We start from the raw sequence: 22,826 nt of genomic DNA on the forward strand, positions 1-22,826 counted from the left end.
GGAGTGAGGCGTCTCTGAGTACGTGTTTCTACGCCACTTTGATATGATAAGAAGTATACAAAATCACCTGTTCTTGCCCGAAACCTACAATTTGAACCTAACCATGAGGAACCAATCAGAGAAAACCAGAATGTATGACATTCTGTAAGACAACTGGCCTGGACTCCTCAAAAAAGTCTGGGAGAGCGGGGGAGGAATTGGAATTATTTCAGATCAAGAGAGAGATTTTAGAGAAGATAAATTTATCTTTAACTGCACTTATCCGGATAGATTTAAATAAAAATGATTTTAGATAAAGAGGTAGAACGACTCAACACAATGTGTGAACTCTGACTGGATCCTGGAGCTATAAAAGACATTTGGGGACAACTGGGTAAATTTAAATATAAACTATATACTAACTGTTAATTCATTATGAAATTACTTGGATATGATAATCATACTGTGATTATCTGGAGAATGTCCTTAATCTTGAGAGATGCATGCTGAAGTATTTAGAGGTGAAATGTCATGATGTCTGCAACTTGTTTTCAAATGATCCAGAGGGGGAAACGTGTGTGTGTGTGTGTGTGTGTGTGTGTGTGTGTGTGTGTGTGTGTGTAAATGAAGGGAGGAAAAGAATTAGAAAAATATATACTTTGAAGGCAATAAGTGCTGAAGGAAATTTCTCGACAAGAGTAACGTCTGGGGGGCCTGGGGTGCTCAGTCAGTTAAGCAATTGGCTCTTGATTTTGGTTCTGGTCACGATCTTACAGTTTGTGACATCCAGCCCCACATTGGGCTCTGTGCTGATGGCACAGAGCCTGCTTGGGATTCTCTGTCTCCCTCTCTCTCTGCCCCTCCTGCGTTCTCTCTCTCTCCCTCTCAAAAATAAATAACCTTAAAAAAAAAAAAAGAGTAATGTCTGTGTTTCAAGAAAAAGAAATTCCTTTTCCAAGTATATCTCAAATAGTTAAACTTGAAAGCTGGCCATCCTGCTGGTGTAGTAAATATTTTTTTTCTGGTTTACTTCCCATCAAAGACTTAGTGCAAGGAATTAGAGACCAAAGTGGTTTGTAATCCTGCAATTACTAACCAGCCATTCCATTCTGTTTAGAAAGTTACTTTAAGAACACAGAATGAGGGTCAAAAGGTACAAACTTCCAGTTATATAATGACTTAAGTCATGAAGATGGAATGTAAGCGTGGTGACTACAGTTAATAACACTGTATTGCAGGGGGCGCCTGGGTAGTTAAACGTCCAACTTCGGCTCAGGTCATGATCTCACGGTCTGTGGGTTCAAGCCCCGCGTGGGGCTCTGTGCTGACGGCTTGGAGCCTGGAGCCCGCTTCGGATTCTGTGTCTCCCTCTCTCTCTGCCCCTCCCCTGCTCACATGGTGTGTGTGTGTCTCTCTCTCAAAAATAAATAAACATTAAAATATATATACTGTATTGTATATTTGAAAGTTCCCAAGAGAGTGGATCTTAAAAGTTTTCAGCACGAGAAAAAAAAATTTTTGTAACTATGTATGGTGACGAATGTTAACTTGTACATCGTGGTGATCATGTAGCAATAGATACAAATAGCGAATCATTATGTTGTTTACCTGAAACCAATATAATGTGTGTCGATTATACCTCCGTTTTAAAAAAATTTTTTTAAATGTTTTATCTATTTTTGAGAGCGTGAGCGGGGGAAGGACAGTGAGAGAGGGAGACGGAGGATCTGAGGCCAGCTCTGTGCTGATAGCAGCTAGCAACTCACGAACTGCGAGATCGTGACCTGAGCTGAACTCAGATGCTCAACCGACTGAGCCACCCAGGCGCCCCCCTCCATTTTTTAAGAAAAGAACACAGAGGGGCGCCTGGGCGGCTCAGTCGGTTGAGCGTCCAACTTCGGCTCGGGTCATGATCTTGCGGCTCGTGAGTTCGAGCCCCGCGTCAGGCTGTGTGCTACCAGCTCAGAGCCTGGAGCCTGCTTCAGATTCTGTCTCCCTCTTTCTCTGTCCCTCCCCCGCTCTCTCACTCTCTCAAAAATAAATAAACATTTAAAACGAAACAAAACAAATGAAATAAAACAAAAAGAACACAGAATGCCACATATGGATGACCTTTGAAAACGTCAAGCCAAGTGAAAAGTCAGTCACAGAGGACCACATGAGGTACGATTCCATTTATGCAAAATGTCCAGAACAGGCAAGTCACAGAGATAGAAAGCAGAATGGTGGCTGCCTAGGGTTGGGGATGTTGGGGGGCGGAGGGCATGGGGAATAACTCTAATGGGTACCAGGTTTCTTTAAAGGGGCAGGTGATGAAAATGTTCTAAAATTGACTGAGGTGCTGGTAGCACAACTCTGTTAAAGGCACCAGGAAGGACTGAATTGTCCATTTTAAATGGGTGAATTACATGGAATTGGAATTACACCTCAATCAAGTTGTTATAAAAACTGAAAGAAAAAACCTACAAGAGCAAAATGCCCACCTCCACCCTCATGAGCTGCCGCACTTACTTTGAAGCCTTCGTGGAATCATCTGCCCAGCCTCCTTGCCTGCGCGGCGGCTTGGGAGGGGGAGCCTAAAAGGGAAGGAGAAGCCAAAGTAACAGGTTATCACTCACCATTGACATTCAAGCATGCAGTGGATGAGGTTAAGGCCACCTAAACCAATGTTCTGCCTATCGAAATCTTTCAAATAAAAATACGGTAGCCTTTCTGATTTACTTTCAAAATCTGGGTGCTTTCATGCCCGTCTGTGGGTATGTTAAAAAGCAAGATCTATAGGGCAATTTGGCAAAGCTTAGTGAAAGCCTTAGAAGTACTTCATACTTTTTAAGCCAGTGATTCTAATCCAAGGAATTTATCCCAAAGAAAGAATGAGAGAGAGAGAGAGAGAGAGAGAGAGAGAGACCTAGTGTCATTTCTGAATCGTAAAAAATTCAAAACCAAAATAGACAGCAATAAGAAATGAAGTAAATCATGGAATATACACACGAAGATACTATGTAATAATGAAGAACGTGGTAAAAAAGGATACTTAATGATATGAGAATATTCAGTATATATTAACTTTTATTTTTTTTTATTTTTTATTTTTTTTTTCAACGTTTATTTATTTTTGGGACAGAGAGAGACAGAGCATGAACGGGGGAGGGGCAGAGAGAGAGGGAGACACAGAATCGGAAACAGGCTCCAGGCCCTGAGCCATCGGCCCAGAGCCTGACGCGGGGCTCGAACTCACGGACCGCGAGATCGTGACCTGGCTGAAGTCGGCCGCTTAACCGACTGCACCACCCAGGTGCCCCAATATATATTAGCTTTTAAAAAACATGTTGCAGGGGCGCCTGGGTGGCTCAGTCGGTTAAGTGTCCGCTTTTGGCTCAGGTCATGATCTCACGGTTGGTGGGTTCGAGCCTTGCGTCAGGCTCTGTGCTGACAGCTCAGAGCCTGGAACCTGCTTCGGATTCTGTGCCCCCTTCTCTCTCTCTCTGCGCCTCCCCTGCTAGAACTCTGTCTCTCTCTCAAAAAGAAATAAACCTTAAAAAAATTAAAAACAAACAAACAAACATGTTGCAGAACAGTACATATATGCTTCCAATTTGGTGAAAAAACTATTAATACATAATATCAAGTGTCTAATGAGCTATATAATACACGAGTGAGAGAGGACCCCAGTGACAGAATTATGGACAATTTTTAATTTCCTTCTTTGTGTTGTTGTCCATTTTCTGTTTTTTTTTCTTTACAATCACTTTATCTTTTATAAATTGAAAGGTAATAAAAAAAGATGTAAAACAGAGGTTTGCTTAAAAAACATAAACTAAACTGGCAGGATAAAAATCTACTCAGCTTATTTGGGGAAGAAGGATTCACCTGCAAAGGATACATTCAGGAACCCAAGTGTGGGCATTCTGGTCCAGCACATCTCAACTGGAAATACCAAGGGAACATCAAGCAATCCACTGAGTCAGTCAAGGTGGATAAAACAGCAATGAGAACATTTCCTATTTTCAATTGCCCAGCATTCTCCTAGGATTGTTTTTTGAAATATCAACTTCCTTTTTCTAAGAACTGCATATACTTATAACTGTTGCTCTCAGTCTAAGGAGATACTTTGATGAATGACTAAAAACATAGGTTGGCCAACTTTTTCAATATTTCTCATTCTGCGGGCCACACAGTCTCTGTTGCAGCTCTTTGATTCTGACACTGTAGGGCAATAAACAGCCACAGACAATAAGTAAGCAAACAGGTGTCACTGTGTTCCAATAAAACTTTATAAAAACAAGCAGCAGTCAAATTTAGCAGGAAGGATGTGGTTTTGCAGAACCTTAGACTAAAATGTGTCATTGCAACATCCTTTAAATTTATCACTTAAAGCCTAGCTTGTAACTTAAAAAAATTTCTTTTTAATGTTTGTTTATTTTTGAGAGAGAGGGGCAGAGCACGATCAGGAGAGGGGCAGAGAGAGGGAGACAGAATCTGAAGCAGGCTATAGGCTCTGAGCTGTCAGCACAGAGCCCGACATGGGGCTTGAGCTGAAATCAGATGGTCAACTGACTGAGCCACCTAGGCTCCCCCTAACTTGTAACTTTTTAAGAAAACATCTCTCAATGTGCCAAAATACCTTTATACTTTTGATGTTTTATTTTGCACCAAGATATACTTTCTTTCTGGCTTTTCTAGTAGCACCCTAGCCTGCCAAGGACATGCTCCATCTAGATACCAGGGTGAGCCAGAACCTTCCGGAAATGACTGAGAAGAAACCAAGCCCTAAAATGCCTCTATCCAACTCAGCTCCCAGGACATGCTAGGTGCCACGTTAGAGAAAACAAACTTGACTTTTCTAAGCTAGAGGCAGGTAATGGAGCTATCTGGGGGACTCTGTTAGAAATGACAAAAATGCAGAAGTGGAAAACAAGCTACTGTCTGTCTCTCTCAGGGGGGAAATCCCAATCCAAAGAAGATGTAGCAAGGAGATGCCCACTGCTGCTCCCCAGTCCACACATCCTTGTCTGGTGTCCCTGCTACCCACACCCACCCACCCCTGGGCCAGAAGGGGAAGCCTCTACTCCACAACCCTACTTCCCTCAGACACTGGATGAACCAGGGGACCAATCGATTCCTCTGTCCCAGGAATCCAGAACTGAAGCTCAGAGGTTAAGTTGTTTCGACAGCAGGAGCTGTCGAAGGACCAGCTACCTGGAAGCGGAATAGCCCCAAACTACCACAAACCAAACTTGCATATAAGCAGAAACCAACAACCCTGTCTGGCTGAGCTTCTACTGTGTGTAAGGCACTGTGCTGGGGACACTTGAAATGTTAAAGAGAACCAGACTGAATCACAGGGGGCCCCCTTGAGGATGTTTTAAACGAGTCTGGCCTACAGGCCGTCTTCCCTGTACTTCTGCAGGTAACATTCCCTACTTCCTTACCCAAGGATAGGACCATCTTGTGAGAATGAACATTCCTGAATTTGGAGGTGACAGACCCACAGCCACATGTTGTGTTTTGCCAGACAGTGGGTTTTTTTGTTTTGGTTTGTAAATTTAAATTAATATTTAAAAAACTGGAAGATCTGCACACAAAATCCGGCTTCTCCTGAAAAACTCTAAGATCCAGTAACTCTGGGGCTGAGATCATAATTGCCCCTGTGGACAAGACCGGCGCATTCCAGTTGGCCACAGTCCCCACCTGCCCTCTCTGTCTCCTTCCTGCTAAAGTGCAGCTGCCCTCTGTTACTACTGCTCTTGTGCTGTTGTTCCTCTTGCAGTGCAGAATCCTCTCTCTGTTCCTACGTCTAATGGAAAATGAAAGCCAGGTCAGGTGTTTTGAGAAAGACGGGCCTGAGCGTATCTCTCGGCTGGAAGTGTGAGCTTATCTTACAAGTTCCGGATGCGCACCGAAGGAGTGCCCGTATCTTACCCCTAGCCCCACTTCACTCAGCGAGAACACCTGCCCGGCCCACGCTGTCATGTGTGCAAGTGACCCCGGAGCTACGGCCTCAGAGCTGGCATCCTCTGCTCTCTTCTCTTCGCTCTGGATGTTGGGAAGCACAGAATGAACCAAGTCAGATCCAGGGCGCCACAAGGTCGGGGTGCCTGAGTCCCCCTGGCACTCTCCCAGTGCCGTGAGATGCTGAGAGTGGGCGAGAAGGGAGCGAACTTGGGTCGCACTGGCAGGGTTCGCCACTTGTCTCCTGGTCCCGGCAGTTTTCCACTGTGGGGTGACAACGGTGACAGAGGGAGCAGAGACTGAACTGGGAAGGGGCTCTGGGAGATCAGACGGCTCGGAAAAGGGGCACCAGCAGCCTATTCTTCCGTCAAAATGCGCTCCTTTGAGTAACTGCTAAACGGCCAGACTAAATCAGGGGCTGCACGGTCAGCGCTTAGAGCAGTGCCCGCCACGCCAGCACTCTGTCTTCCCCTGTGATCATCACCGGCGGCGTTACTAATGTCAGTATGTGAAAGGTTAGACTGCAGGTAAAATATACCACCATTAGGAAAAAAAAAAGAGAAAAAAACTGAGCCCGGCCTGAGCCATCACTTTGACTACTAAGGGACATTGTGTGGTTAATAAAGTTCCCTAAGACTCTGAAAACCAAAACGACCTGCTTTATCTCCTTTAGCCACAAATCCCAGGAAGCCATGGCTGTCGGGGGGCTGATGCGAGCCCTTTCCAGCTGGCCAGCGGTAGCACAAAGACGCATTTTCTCTCACGCTCCTCCCGTTAGGAAAGTGTACCAGCTGCTACATTAGGACCGCAGCATCAAAACAAAAAGATCACCACGTAAGAGTCATACCTCCGCATCCAACAGACTGAAAACCTAGTTCCAAAATCAAAGGGTTTTTTTTCACAAGTGACTAAAGACTTCAAGACTTGACTTAAGGCTGTAAAAACTGTGTAAGCTACCTTCCCCTGAGATGCGCAGGGTGGGGCAGAGGCTGCGACTGTCCTCCCCACTCCCCACCGGGAGCTTCACTGACCTCGACCTTGGGAGAGAGTGCAGAGGAAGAGGGGAGACCAGAAGGGCAGGCAGAACCCGCTCCCCACAAGCTGGGGCTTGGCACGAAGCAGGAGCTGTCTCCCTCCTCATGGAAAATCCTTAGTTTCGGTCTCATACCCTGGGTCCCAGGGTAAGAAAACTTTTTTGTAATACTCCCTACTGTAAGTCTTATGGCCACACACAAATATCCTGTCTAGATGAAACAGACTTAATTAACCCCTATTAAGTTACAAAGGCAGTTCCCCCAGAATCCAACTTCATTCCCTCTGTGGGGAGCTGGGCACTGTCCTATGTGCACTGGGTAAGATTAAAAAACAACAACAAAAAACAGATGGCACCTTTGTCCTCAAATGTTACCCCTGTTCAGTGAGGTAGAGAAGAGGCCAAATTCAGAGTGTTATCAGGTGTGTATGAAATCTACGTGATGGGACATCTGGCTTACTCTGAAACTGAAGAGGCCACACTGGAGGTGGGAAGCAGGCATCAGGGGTGGAGGGAAAGGGTTATTCCAGGGACAGGCTGCATCCATGGTCCAAAGGCGAAGCTGAGGAGGGATCCCTTCAGCCACGGGATAGTTCCACTGAATTCTGCAGTTTTCTTGCCACCTCCGGTGGTTTTACTGGAACCACTTTCCCCTGGCACATCGTTAAGACAGAACTGTGACAAGAGTGCATAAGCTGGCAGTACACGACTGAAGATTCAACAGAACTGTGCAAGCCAGGAAGTGCTGTGGACAAGGAGACGGCGAGGAAGCTTCATGGGGAAAGTGGAGCTTGCCCTGGATTTGAAATATACATGGAGATGAAAAGGAAAAGCGTTCCTGAAGCAACCAGATGCAAGGGACAGGGATTCCAGGAAAGCACATAAATAACACCTGGGCTGCAGCAAACGCTATTCATTGATCGTCATATTGGTAGGAGTCCCTGGGAGAACTCTCTGGGGGGTCTGAGCAGCTTGGCACCTGTTACTTTCCAATGCAGGCTGTTAAGTGGAAGCTGTTGCAACTTGTTCATGAGGCAGCGGTTTGACATTAAGTGCAAGCGATCTGTCTGAAATGTAAGTGGCTCACTGGCTTTTAGCAATATAATTTAAAAGGTCTGGCGGGTCCTTTGAATGGATAGTCCAGCCCGTGAGGGTCTGGCTTCGCTTCCTACGAGCTATGAAGACACCTAGATACCTGATAGGCCCTGTTTCAAAAAGAGTGTCGCAGCTTTCTCACAGAGTGATCTCATAGGAAACACACTTACAGGCCACACCCTTCCTGTTGTCCTTTTAGGACCAGCTGCCGGAACGCAGCTTCCAGTTTCCCTGGGTGACAGATGAAATGCTGGGGGGCGGGGGGGGGGGGGGGGGGGGGAGGGGTGCTTTAGAGACATGCACGTGCTCCCAAGCTTGACTTCCAGAGCTCCAGTCCCTGCCTGGTGTGGTGAGAAGTTGTAACCCTTTGGTTACAAACCTTTCGACTGGGGCCAGGGGTCCTTCCCTCTCCTGCCCATCAGGTCTGGGCAGGACAAGAGGACATGAACATGTGATTTATCTGCTCTCAAATATTATGGGTCTGAGTTCTCTGTATAATGGCCTGGGTATTTAAAGGAAAAGGAATTAGCTCTTGCTCCATCCTCTAAACTAGAAACTTACAGGCTAAGACAGTCAGCTGGGGCCTTTGTTTCTTTTTTTTCCATGGAGCCCACCAAGTCCAGAATCCTCCCTAATCAAGCACTCAGGAAGACATCACCAATCTGTTTGAATCAAGACTTTGGAAGAAGTCTGTTTGCTACCCCTGTGTTAGGAGAAGGGAAAACAAACAAAACAAACAAACAAACAAACAAACAAAACCCTGGACGGGAAAAGAGGGGAAAACTCAAGTGATCTTAAAAGCGAAAAAGAAGACCTGATTCTAGAATTCAAAAGGTCCTGGTTTCTTCTTTTCATTGTTCTGCCTCTGAAATTCAGAAGCACAGCCTCAAAACATCTGCTGGGAAAACCATTTCCAATTTGGGCAGATTTACTGCCAGGTAACATTATCCAAATGTGCTTTAAGAAGGAGAGTCTTAAAACATGCAACAGCACGAGGGCCAGAAATAGGATCGGGCGACGGGAGCCCTTAGGCGGCGCATCCCTCGTGTTCTCTCTTGAAAGCTGGAGTCACGTCTCCGAGTGTGGGAAATGAGCACAGCCTGCTGGGGCTGCCGCCTGATGGACGGAGGGGGCAGGACCCCGCATAGCTCCTGGAGAGAAGCAAAAATGTGCTCTCTCCAAAAATAAACAGGGGGCAGGAAAGACTGAGAGTGAAGAGTTGAAAGCACATGACTGGCGGTTGCGGTCCTGAAATACCAGCTTTCTACAAAAAGGAGCCTGTGAGAGACAGAGAGCGGGAAATTCAGGAAGCGGCCTCTTTATATGGTCTCATCCGAATGGGCCAAGATTCAACTAACTGGAATTACTATGTCACAGGGAGCCTTTAGGGCCAGACTTGTTTCTGATCTTTATATGGTTCCCCCAGATTCTTAAGATGCCGAAATAGAAAAGATGCTGCAGTGCCAAAAAAGGAGCCTTTTGAGTTTAGAAACTTCTCACACACTCTCAAAAGTCCCAGAGAAACCCCACAATATGAGTCACTCCCAAATCCAAACTGCAACCTGTTTCAAAAATGCAGTCCAAACACACACATGGATTCCCAACAGAAGAGACATTTGGTTAAGCAAGATCCCTCGCAAACTTCACACCCACCCATCTCCCAGCTTCTAGGGGCAACACAGCTCTGGTGTTCAACGAGATTATGGGCTGAGAGCAAATTTCCCCACCTTTCTCTAAGAATCGGACAGAAGATCCAAGACAGGTGTTCTTATATGCTTGATGAGAGAGAAGACTAACACTGATAAAGATGTGAATTCAACACAGGGGCTGGTGTGTGCTCCTTAAACCTGTGTCCAGTTCCATCTCTGTCCCCTTCTTCCTCCAGCCTCGGCCCTGGGTGTGACAACTAATTCACCACAGACCTCAGTTTCTCCCTCACGGATTTAAGGTCATGAAGGTAATGGACCATCCAAACTTGTAAATCGACCCCTGTGAGTAAGCATAGCTCTTTCAAGACGGAAATGGACGTAACAAAATGCAAAATCTGCTTTAAGTGTAAGAATAAAACTTGATGGTCACTAGATGTTAAAGCTCTTAGGTGAAAGACTGACTGATGGGGAACCAGACATTCTCACGGTGCCAAGGAATCACCCCATATATCACATGCAGGCACAAGGGAGAAAATGTTCCTTCACAACAGAGATACTATCCTGACCCTAACTCAGTGGTCAGACTTAGCAGCACTACCAGTGGGAGGTAAGGTGCTTCACCTGAAGCACACACCATCACCCAGGAAAAACTCCTGTTGCCAATGTCCATCGAGCCCTCCAAGATGTTTCCAGCTTGTTGCAAGAGTAAGAGTGAGAGCAGAAAGGAAGGCTCAGACAAATCGGGTGTGGGGGGATCTCTATAGGACAACTGGCCCCAAAAGTCAACACCATTAAAAAGGTAGACTATTCTAAATTCAGAGAGACTTAAGAGGAATGTAATGGTTTGGTTCTGGATTGGATCCTGCTTTGAAAAAATAGCCATAAAATGCATTTGGATGATAACGGGGGGCAATGGATATGGACCAAGTATGGATGATGTCAGGGAACTGCTAATACTGTGAGGTGTGGAATTGTAGATTTCTAGGAAAACATCCCCATTTTTCTAGAGGTACACGCTGAAGTATTAAAGTGACATGTCACGAGGTCTGCTTTGAGATAATTGAGCAAAATGTATAAATATAAAACACTTATGCATAGAATTAACAGATATTTTACAAATTATCATTTAAGGAAAGACAAATTATCGTTGATGTTGATAACAGTTGAAGCTAGGTGGTGGGCATATGCTATTCATTGGACTACTGTGTTTATTGTGTCTACTTTTCTGGATGTTTCTGATTTTAATGTGAAGTTAAGAAATGAAAGAAACCAGACGCATAAAGTTCACGTTAACACAGGAGGCCAAAGGCAGGGTTGATGAAGAGGAGGGGCACCAATATGGGGCTTGTTCATGGATCTATCTGCTCAGTGAAGAACTGGGCTGGATGTGACAGTCACTTTCCACCTGGCGGCTAGGAATTCCTGACACTGATGCCCTGAGGACTAGAAAACAACTCTTCACCCAAAACCTCCAGTCTTGGCATCCCCGCCACAATTACAAGTGACAGGAGAGAGCCTTTTATACAAGGTGCCTCCTCACACCCTCACCCACTTCAATTGACCGTGGATTCTATTGTAGTTGTGTGTACATATGGGTATGTGAAAGGTGGGTAAGGAAAAAACATGGCGGAAAGAACATTAGACTGGACACCAGGTAATCCAGGCTGTCGTCCTGATTCTACCACTGACTGGCTCCATGATTCTGGATTTTCACTCAAGCCAGAGGGGATTCCCTTTGGCTCACAATTTTGTGATTCTAAGAGTCTATGAATTATAGTATTTTCAATTCTGGGAGAGGGTATCTGGGCAAGGAGATGTAAACGATGATATGTGACACTCATCATCGGTTTGAGCCGGTATGAAGGAGATGGAGACAGAGAGAGAGAGAAGAAAAGGTACAGAGAAAAATGAGAATAAGCAAAAAAGACTTCATCCATGGTGAATAAGCCAATCTACACAATGACAAAGAATATCCTCGCTAATTCCTAACGAATGATAATAGTATTAGCCATCATCCCTTGAGGATTTGCTATACGCCAAAGCTTTAGCAGAATCGCTATGCAGAATCCTCGTGCCCCAGTGAAGGACAATACCACCTGCCAAGTTTACCAACAAGGAAACTGAAACTTAGAGGCTAACTCCCCTAAAATCATCCTGTTCTAAGTCACAGAGCAAGGATTCAAGTCCAAGTCTCTGACACCAAAGCTTTGCACTGAACCAGGTGATAGGTGAGTTCCTGGACACTAGATGCATGCCAGCTGGAACAGGTTTGAAATGACAGAGAAACTACAAAAAGAACCTATCTAGGCTAAAAAAAAAAAAAAAAAAAAAAACAGAAAAAGAAAAAGAAAAAAAAATTGCCCAATAACAAGAGAGACTAGAATGACAAGGGGAAGATTTGGGAAGACCAAACCAAAGGACCATTTCCTTCCTTCACTTTCTAGGCACAGAGTAAATACATCTGCTCAAGATACAGGTGTGTTCAATAAGATGGGAGGACCAAAAAGGAACTCAGCCTAACCCTTAACCTCTGTAGTGCAGTCAGCCAACGGATGGGTTAAGGGTCAAGTCAGGGTCAAAAAGTGATGCCAACAATATACCGTTAGTGAGCATTGTGCCAAAGTGTATTAAGAGGAATTCAATATAAGTCTCGGGCCTTGGAAAGTGGCTGTCTTTGCCTCATGTCACAAGATGTGCTCTTCATACCGACAGAACAGCAGTTTGAAGAAGGGGTGACTAAATGCGGGGAGAAGGGCATCTGCCATAAAGAAGGAAAGGGGAAAAGCCATGATTTTAAAGGAGGGATGGAGGGACAGACTGGAGGAGAGGAGAGAGAGTCCTGGGTTCAAATCCTAGAACCGCCACCTTCCAGCTGTGTAGCCTTGGGCTGGTGGTGTCTTCGCTAAGCTCCTTTTCCTCGTGGGAAGAACAACAGTGGTCCCAAGTCTCTTGCAGATCCACTGTGAACACTGGAGACCATCTCTGGCACAGAGCACACAGTAAACGGTGGTGACGGTGGCGGCCATACTATTTACCAGAAATCATGATAGTACTAAACTACACACCCTGGCGGCAAGATCTGGAATGCCTGGGGCTGCAACAATAGGAAGTTTCCAACAGGCGAACACTGCAGGGACCTGTATATGGGGCTGCCTCGCCCAAGTGTCGTTCCAGGGAGCCAACTCTTACCTATTCCTGCTGCCCCGAAGATACAGAAATCCTGTAAAGTTGCCTTAACCAAGAAGAGGAAACCACAGTTCCGCTGCTCACTGACAACTAACCGTGATGCTCAGGATGACCACAGTGTCTGCCAGTTACTCTGGCGGGGTCACACTTCCCCAAATATTCCCACGTACCCCATAATAAAAGACCCATATCCCGTATCTCAATGTGCGGCCATCAAACTGCCCACTTCAAATGACTCATGGGATGAGGCTGCCGGCAGTTTGCTGAAGTAGCTGATCCAAAGAGAACAGATTTCGGCCTCAAAAGTCATTCTTAAAATTTGTCCTGGATTTTTCCACCCTGGATGGCATCCTCTGAATCTCAGCTCTACCCCTCTGGGTCCTGCTAAATCAGCTCTCCCCTCTCCTTAGGTCTATACCTCCCAGACATTTACAAAGAAATGCCCTGTTCCCCCATACTTTTTGCAGCTCAGCTAAAATAAACATTCCTTCCAACTTTCATCATAAATTAAAACCGATACATTTCTGTCATTCTCTTAACTCCTTTCAGTTTGCTAAAAATCCACCCGGCACATGTGGAGCCAGAAACGTGTACAACACTGAGGGTGTAAATTCCCAGAACTCCGAGAGGCTAGCCCTTCCTGGCACCTGTGAGTTTGTATAAGCATGGTCTAGACTTGCTCCCTCAACCAAATCCAGAGCGGGATAAGTTGGAGGAAGCTGAGAGCAGAGGAGTGAGCTGTGACCTTGACGCTTTAAGAAGCCTGATCTCTCACAAGACTCCTCAAGGGTGATGACGGAAAAGAAATGGAGGGAGTCTGAAGTACTCAACCATGGGCTGGCGGCCCCCATCACGTGACCCAGAGAGCGCGATGGCGGGCTCCACTCCTCTCTTCGCTGCGGTGAGATGCCACACACCACAGGTCTCCCGCTGCAGCCCGACTTTGTCCTGACTCACTTGTGGAAGCAAGGGGAGAAGGCGCTAGCACACCACAACGTCATGGCTGGCGGGCTCGCACCCACTCCACTTTGCCCCCCAATGTTTCAAGGAACTCAGTAATCCCAAAATCTAAAAAAATTCTACAACTGTGTTTCCCAAGCTTCTAAATTTCATGGACTGTTAATTTTCAAAAAACTGATTTGTGGGGAGTAGGAAGTGGTTGGCAGTTCAGAGTTCACAATTTTTAATTTTGTTAGGGCTCTTTTTTAAAAAAAAAACACCATTTCTGGGGTACCTGGGTGGCTCAGTGGGTAAGCCTTGGACTCTTGATTTAGGCTCAGGTCATGATCTCACAGTTTGTGGGTGTGAGCCCCATGTTGGGCTCTGCATGGTCAGCATGGGGCCTGCTTGGGATTCTCTCTCTCCTTCTCTCTGTCCCTTCCCTGCTTGCCTTCTCTCTCACTCCCAAAATAAACACACACACACCATTTCCTCTCATGATCAAATACACACACACACACACACCATTTCCTCTCATGATCATTTCACTAAAGAAGGGACCTTTTCAATCTCCCCAGATTAGGAAGGACACAAATCAGGATAAAGAATGTTCCTTTCTTTTGTTTTTAATTTTTAAAAATGTTTATTTTTGAAAGAGACACAGAGACAGAGGGTGAGCAGGGGAGGGGCAGAGAGAGAGGGAGACCCAGAACTCAAGGCAGGCTCCGGGCTCCAGAGCCTGAGCTGTCAGCACAGAGCCCGATGCAGTGCTTGAACTCACATGCTGTGAGATCATGACCTGGGCCCAAGTCGGATGCGTAACCCACTGAGCCACCCAGGCACCCCAAGAATGTTCCTTTAATTTGAACCGCTTACGAAAAACTTACTACACTGTTCTTGGTTTTCTCGTGTTGGTAAAAACTTCCTCCTAGACCAGGGTTAAAACACGCTACGTTCTCTGTCTTTTCTCATCCCAGGCTCTCATCCCACCCTTCCTCGAACAAGAACAGCAGAAGGCCAGCCACTCTACTCCTCCCAGGTGACGATGCTCTGACACGAAAGGCATGACCTAGGTGCAGTCCCTTAATCTAGAAATTCTGCTACTCAGTTTGAAGTTGTACGGGAAGACCTCCCACCCTTCAAATCGTCCACTGCCAACTTCTCCGACTCTAGAGGCCTTTCTAGATTAACTTTTCAGAGTGCTCAGCACAGCGTGTGCCTGAATGGGTACTGATATCCTAGTGTCTGCATCACAGGTCTCTGGGTCTCTTTCGTGCCCGTGTTTCTGATCATTACTTCCGAGGGCACCACTGATGTCAGAACGCTTCCTGCCTGAATAGCTAACGTACCTGTACGACCCGTCAGTTACCCTGAGAGAAAATCGACACACTCTGCCTCTGAAACAACCACTCTCATTCTTTTCTTGGCAACAGTTATCACTTGAAAAAAACCACAGTGACTCTGAACCAATCCAAAAGCAACTGGCAGGTTCTGGATTCAGTAATGGGCGAGTAGTTTGTATTCGGCTGACCTCCACACAGATAACAACTATCAACTCTGGATGAAATACGTAAAACAACTATTCGAAGGCACCGGAGGGCAAACAAAAGCAGGCAGAAACTGGAAGGGACTTGACCCTTGAAAGAAAAAAGAAAAACTGTACTGGCCAAAAATCCATGTTAAAATGGATTTTCCCCTTGAGTGCACTCTCCAGTCTGGGCAGCAACTGAGCAGCACAGAACTGAAGCAGAAAGCTGCAGTTGTATTGGCTTGAGGACAAATTTGGGGGCTGCCAGAGTCACTAAACATAGAAAGGGAGAAATTCTGGGGCGCCTGGATGGCTCAGTTGGTTGAGCATCCGACTTCGGCTCAGGTTATGATCTCATGGTTCGTGGGTTCGAGCCCCACGTCGGGTTCTGTGCTGAGAGCTCAGAGCCTGAAGCCTGCTTCAGAGTCTTTGTCTCCCTCTCTCTCTGCCCCTCCCCCACTCATGCTCTGTCTTTCTCTCTCTGTCAAAAATAAATAAACATTTTAAAAAATTAAAAAAAAAAAAAGAAAGGGAGAAATCCTGGGAAGAAAGGAGCCCCAGATCTGCATTTGAACTCCCCTAAAATCCTTTAGGCTTACCTGAGCTGCATCATGAAACCCAGTGAAAAGCAACTGCTGAAGAGATAAAAAGAAAAAAACAAAAACATAAACCACAACAAAGAAACACCCCCAAACCACTGAGTGGAGATGAGATTTCAGCTGCTGCTCCCTGCAGGGGAAAGACATTGGTTTGAGTTCCAGCAACTTAGAGGTACTTGGTACATTCCTTGAGTGTGCCAGTAAAATCCCAAGTGAATCACACATTAGGAGTGAAGTTCATGTCCCAGGACTATGGGATTCGCTCTACGACTAAAGGGAAAACCAAAATAGACCTGACCTAACAGAGCCTCAAACCAAGTCTTGACAAATTCAAGGTGCTCTGCAAAGAATGAAACTGCCTACTAAAACAGAAACAACACTTTTCAGAGGAGAGTGACATAATCCAGAGTTTCCACAATGTACTGTCCACAAGGTCCTGTGTATAAATAAAGATGACTGGACATGTGAAGAAACATGAAAATGTGACCCAAAGGCAAAAGAAAAAAAACAACAAAAACTGACCCCAAGATGACCCAAATAACGGAATTAACAGATAAGGGTTTTAAAGCAGCTACTATAAATATGTTCAAGGACTTTAAAAGAAAAGATGGTCATAATAAATGCACAAACGGGGAATCTAACAGAAGCGACGTAAAAACGAAAGAAAGAGAAACAAATGGAAATTTAGAACTTAAAAGTTCAGTAGCTGCAGTGAAAAGTTTAGCTGGAAGACAGCAGAAGAAATCAGTGAAAACAGAAAATATCCAGTTTGAAGGGGAAAAAAAAGATAAAAGATAGGAAAAAATTACCAAAGTTTTAAGACCAAAAAACATGACAAACTAATGGGACAATATGAAACAGTTTAACACATATTGCAATTGGAGTCCGAGGGATAAGGAGAGAGAAAATGGGGCAAAGATAATTGAAGAAATAATGGCCTAAAGTTTCCCAAATTCGGCTATAAATACTGACTTACTGATCTCAGAACCTCGGCGAATACAAAGAAAATCACAGCTAGCCAGTCATAGTCACACTGCTGAAAACCAAAGAAGATAAAAAGGAAATCTTTAAAGCAGCAAAGAGAGGAGAAAATATTTATATATAAAACCCATCCTCAGAAACAATGAAGGCCAGAGGGCAAAGGAAAGAGGATCTTTAGAGCGCTGAAAAGAAAAAAATGCTCAGCCCAGAACTCTAGGTGGGTAGAACATATCCTTCACAAATGAGGGTAAAATAAAACTATCTTCAGATCAAGCAAGCAAGTAGGGAGCAGTTCTCTGCAAATCCGTACTATGAGACATGCTAAGGAAAGTTCTTCATGGTAAAGAGAAATGATGCCCGATGGAAACCTGGACCTACAGGGAGAAAGGAAGAACAGAAATGGTAAACATGTGGGTGAAATACAAGAGTCTCTTTTTCTCTTGATTTCTCCAAATGACAACTATTTAAAGTGAAATGACAAATGGTGCCGTGGAGTTTCTGAAGTAGGTTGTTTTAAAGTATGTGACGTCACCAGCACAAAGGAGAGAGGGGGTCAGATGCACTCACGCCGCTGCAAGGCTCTCACAGGTTACGTGAAGGGGTATTATAGTAACTCCACATAGCCAGGGAGGAGTTAAAGATGCATATTCTAATCCCTGGGACCAAAAAAAAAAAAAAAGTATAAAAAAACTATACCTGAGGGGCCCCTGGGTGGCTCAGTCGGTTGAGCGTCCGACTTCAGCTCAGGTCATGGTCTTGCAGTTCATGAGTTCAAGCCCCGCGTCAGGCTCTGGGCTAACAAACAGCTCAGAGCCTGGAGCCTGTTTCAGATTCTGTATCTCTCTCTCTCCCCCTCCCCTGCTCATGCTCTGCCTTTCTCTGTCTCTCAAAAATAAATAAATGTTAAAAAAAAATTAGCAAAAAAAACTATACCTGAAAAGCCAATGGAGGGATTAGAATGGAATATAAAAAGCAATCAGCTAGTAACTGACATAATTCTGTTACATGGGGTAAAGGCACGTGACCAGAAATGTTTCCGTCTATCACCAGTGACATTCAACACCAGTCAGTACCCTTTTCCTGTAAAATATCATTCTGAAAAGAATATTTTACTATCATTCTGCTCCTTCTCAGTAATTATCGCCATGCTACATAATGAGAAGAAATCTAGCCTGGCTAATGACTTCAATGAGGCTTTCTGATCAGTCTCCTGGTTCCTAACCGACTAGATATATTCTCTGTTCACGGCACACCCTCTCCATCTCTTCACCTCTTCTGAATCCTGGCGTTCCTCCGTGGACACCATTTCTCTGGCAGTTCTTTCAAGTAGAGCCTGTTCATTGTTTAAAACTGCACAAAACAGGGTCCCAAGTGAGGTTCACTTCCCCAAAGTTCCTTGAGACGATTATTCTTCTAAATTATCATGGAACACTTCTCTTGAAACTTGTACTGTTCAGCTACATCGCCTCTCCTTCCTTCTTCATGTCTGTCACTAACAATGCATGAGCACAGACTGATGAGACGCTAGGGCATGACTGCTCCCCAACCTGCCCCACCATTCTGAGCAAAGTCCATTCTCACATCAACAGTTCATCTAATGCTTAGCTAAGAGGTCCCTGACTCTTTAAATACCAATGACCTTGCTACTTTTTCCAACATGTCATAACCTGGAACTGCTCCATCCCTGAAATATCTAATCCCCTCCCTCCTTCCTTATCTAAGAACTTCTTCCTTGGTTTCACTTCTTCTCCATCAACCCAGCTCACTCCCAAGGTCCATCACGCTATGCCTCCCTCCCTTGCCTCTTTAGCACATTTCCCCGAGAACTACCCCAAAACTGGATCAAGGCACCCATATACCTCCACTCTGTCAATACCCACCTGCTCAGGGCTGTTGGGAACCTGCACAATCATGCAAAGTAAGGCCTACCAGGCTCGTGTTCTGCCTTCTTTTGGCTGGATCCTACCTGGTCTCCCTGCATCGGCCTTACTTTCCTTCAACCTGTACTCCTTACCTGGATGGGCCCCTGGGAATTACGGAGAGTTCTACACAGGAAAGGGATGCTAGGTCTCAATCAGGAGGCATTTTCGACGTAAGCATTGCTGGTACACTGCCTAACAAGCTCTCTGAAGAAAGGCATCTGAATACCCAGGGCTCTTGTAACTATGAGCTATGATTTCTTTCCTCATTATAAATAGGTATTCACTTTCATAGCTCATTTTGAACACATAACTTTGAATTATTTTTCCTAAAGAAGGCCTCCAAACTGTGTAAGCTTGGGGCCCACAAAACCTGGAAGTATCCCTGACCACTGACTGCCAAAGCGCTCCTTCTAAAACGCAAATTTGATCATAGCTCTTCTCTGCTTAAAACTCACACACTGGCACCTGGAGATCATGAATGGTCTGTAAGCTACCCAAAGGAATCAGAAGTTTTTCTTATATGTTCCTCTTAGAAACCCCAGAATATATAATGATGATTCCTACATCTGTTATCACTAGTTTTCAACTTTCCCTCTTAAGCTCCAGACCAAAACTTTCAACTGTTTACCTGACATACCTCTTTGAAAATCCTGAGGGTAACTCAAATTCAACACGCCCCAAACTGAAATAATGATCTCTTCTTGCTCTCTCCAGCTGAGGCTTTGAAATCCTCGGTCTCAGGGGCGCCTGGGCGGCTCAGTCGGTTAAGCGGCTGACTCTCGGTTTCAGCTCAGGTCATGATCTCACCGTCCGTGCGTTCGAGCCCCATGTTGGGCTCTACGCTGATAGCTGCAGAGCCTGCTTGAGATTCTGTCTCCCTCTCTCTGCGCCCGTCCGCCCTCCTCTCTCTTTCTCAAAATAAAGAAACATTAAAAAAAAGAGAAATGAGGGGCGCCTGGGTGGCGCAGTCGGTTAAGCGTCCGTCTTCAGCCAGGTCACGATCTCGCGGTCCATGAGTTCGAGCCCCGCGTCGGGCTCTGGGCTGATGGCTCAGAGCCTGGAGCCTGTTTCCGATTCTGTGTCTCCCTCTCTCTCTGCCCCTCCCCCGTTCATGCTCTGTCTCTCTCTGTCCCAAAAATAAATAAACGTTGGAAAAAAAAAAAAAAAAAGAGAAATGAGTCTCTTCTAAATTCCTAAAAATTGTAAATAAAATGAATTGAATTGAAAAAAACCATCAGTCTCAAAAATATCAGTATTTATTCAGTCATGTTAGCTACACGTGGGATAAACTCCAGACTGTCCTTCTTCCTACCTCCAACAGCCAGTCTGCTACCACATCTTATCTATCTTTCCTTCAAAATGTCTATGGGTTGGGGCAGCACCTGGGTGGCAGTGGGTTAAGCATCTGACTCTTGGTTTCGGCTCAGGTCATAATCTCACAGTCATAAGACCGAGCCCCACATCAGGGTCCATGCTGAGTGAGAAGCCTGCTTAAGATGTTCTCTCTCTCTTCCTCTCTCCTACTCAGGTGTGCTCTCTCTCTCTAACATAAAAGTTTAAAAAAAAAAAAATGCTGATGAGCGCTGACCTCTCTTCTTCACCCCCTTAGCCAGGCTTTAGTCTGCTGTTCCCCACAGTAAGGTACATACGCCACCATAAGCAAGACAACTGGAGGTGGTCTGCTGATGTGCCTTCTAAAAACAGTCGTGCATTTTAATGTGAAACCTCAGACACCTCCGTACCGCTAAATCCAACAGACCCTGCTCCCGCCCTCCTAGTGGCATCAAGCACTCTCGATCCCTCCCTCCTTCTTGACACTCTCTTGCCTTGGCTTCTGGATGCCACATGCCTGTGTTTCCCCTCCCTTCACTGGCCCGTCCTCAATTTCCTTTTGCGAGACATTCTTTGGCTGTGTGTTCCTTCCACATGGATGTTCCCCAGGTTCTGTCCAAGGGCCTCTTCTCTTATTACACAGACTCTCCCTTACAGAGCTGGGCTTCCATTTACCACCTCAATACTAATGACTTCCAAATCTCCAGTTCCACCTCAGGGCCCCGTCCCAAGCAGGTGTACCACACATCAAAGCTTCCTGGATGTGTCCAGCTAGGGGTGTCAGAGGCATCTCAAGCTAACCTGCCCCTAAAGTGAATGCATCATCCCTCCCACACCCACTTCAGCTTCACTGGACAAGTGACTTACTGAGGACCTACAAAGTGACAGGCTCAGGCACTACTTCTGGAGCTTGCAATTAGTGAGGGACAAGGACCTAAATAATGACACAGTTACAAACTGTGGATAAGATGATAGAAAAAGTTAAAAAAAAAAAAAAGCTAAAGACAATATAATAAAGGGAGGTAATTTAAATAAAAGGGTAATATTCTCATTTAAAAAGGAATGATAGGGGCACCTGGGTGGCTCAGTCGGTTGAGCATCTGACTTCGGCTCAGGTCATGATTCTCACAGTCCATGGGTTCAAGCCCCGGGTAGGGCTCTATGCTGACAACTCAGAGCCTGGAGCCTGCTTTAGATTATGTGTCTCCCTCTGTCTCTGCCCTTCCTCTACTTATGCTCTCTCTCTGCCTCTCAAAAATGAATAAATGTTAAAAAAAAATTTAAAAAGGAGTGATATTCACATTGAACACAGTGGAAAAGAGAAGTCGGAGTCAGCCCAGCAAAGAGGAGGCATGAATATTCTAGGGACCCACTCCAGTCCAGTCCATTCTGTAGTATTCTAGGAAACTATAATAAGTAGGGGACTTCTAGGCAAAGTGAAGCTCGTTCCATGGGACAACAAGCAGGTGGCAGGCGTGAAATGAATCTGCGGATGCAGGCAGGCACCAAATCACACAGGTTCAAGGTAAGGATTTAGGGTTTCTTTTAGCCTAAGTGCAAGGGGTGTCTAGTAAAGGGTCCCGAGTATGAGGTGAACGAGGCACCTCTGTATAAGCCCACTCTAGCTGAACTGCAGGAGGGCAGAAGTACAAAAGATGAGTCCAGGGATAAGGTGGCTGCCACAGTTCAGGTAAGTTAACAGTGGCTTAAGCCATTTCGCCAATTCTTGATAATTTTTTTTCCCTAACAGAATGGCACTGATGGTCATAGATTTTGCTAAGTCTTTGCTCCGGGAACCTTGCCTGAATATGAGTCAATTCTCATCACAACAAAAGTATCATGATCGTGAAAATTTTCACATACAAAAAAAAAAGATTTCCGAGCACATGCCAGTATTCTACTTATTTCAAACAGGAGTCACATCAAATTCTAATGTTACAACAGAATCTGAAGTCTTTTGAATTGGGTCGTAAGCAGATATGACCTGGGTTGTTAAATTACATGTAGGTTCTTTAATGCAAATTAGGGATGCTGAGCTGAGGGTTGTCTTCCCTGAGGCTATGCAACAGTCATGCATCACGGACACCAACTTGGCTTGTGTCACCGATTCCTGTACACATATTTTTATTAAGCATCTAGCATATTCTTGTCATAGCAGAGTTCTGAATACTTAGTCTCTTATTTTGTGAAATTAAAGGACATTTTCTAAATCCTAGCAGATGGCGACTAATTCAGTGTTACGTCCATTATGGACAGATTTCTCTCCAGGGTCACTAGGATCTATGCTCAGAGGAATCCTCAGAGAAAGCTAAGAACTTTCAGGACATAAATGAAGGGTGAACACTGTAAACCGCTGGACTACGAGGCGCCCCCTCATAAAGGATGAGACCGGAGAGTTACAAGGCAGGGGTACTGCACTTGAGCACATCTCTGAGATTTTCCTGACCGGCCAACACAAACGCCTGCAGTGAAGTGTAATGGCTGCACGGAAGATGCATCAGTGAAAGGCTAGAAAAACATGGAAAGGTCAGTCTCCCCTTCACAATATTACCAGTTACTTCAGCGTCGTATAAGAAACACTGGCCTCATATGGTTCTTTGTTAAAAAAAGACGACGGGGCGGGTTGGGACG

General features: G+C 45.2%; 1 protein-coding gene across 4 annotated transcripts in view; it reads right to left on the minus strand.

Moving 5' to 3' along the window:
* IFT43 (intraflagellar transport 43) overlaps window positions 1–22,826 on the minus strand; it is an 85,534-nt gene that overhangs the window by 49,704 nt on the left and 13,004 nt on the right. For 3 of the 4 annotated variants that reach the window (XM_086709236.1, XM_086709238.1, XM_086709237.1), the window contains exon 3: window positions 2,491–2,555. In XM_086709236.1, the coding sequence (XP_086565362.1) occupies window positions 2,491–2,555 (65 nt within the window). Of the gene's footprint in view, window positions 1–2,490; window positions 2,556–3,925; window positions 6,016–22,826 lie in introns of those variants that run through there. The other variant, XM_086709239.1, reaches the window with a different exon arrangement.

The sequence above is a fragment of the Puma concolor genome, chromosome B3 (assembly GCF_028749965.1).
Source record: "Puma concolor isolate L17-30 chromosome B3, mPumCon1.1.hap2, whole genome shotgun sequence".
In the NCBI taxonomy this organism is placed as follows: domain Eukaryota; kingdom Metazoa; phylum Chordata; class Mammalia; order Carnivora; family Felidae; genus Puma; species Puma concolor.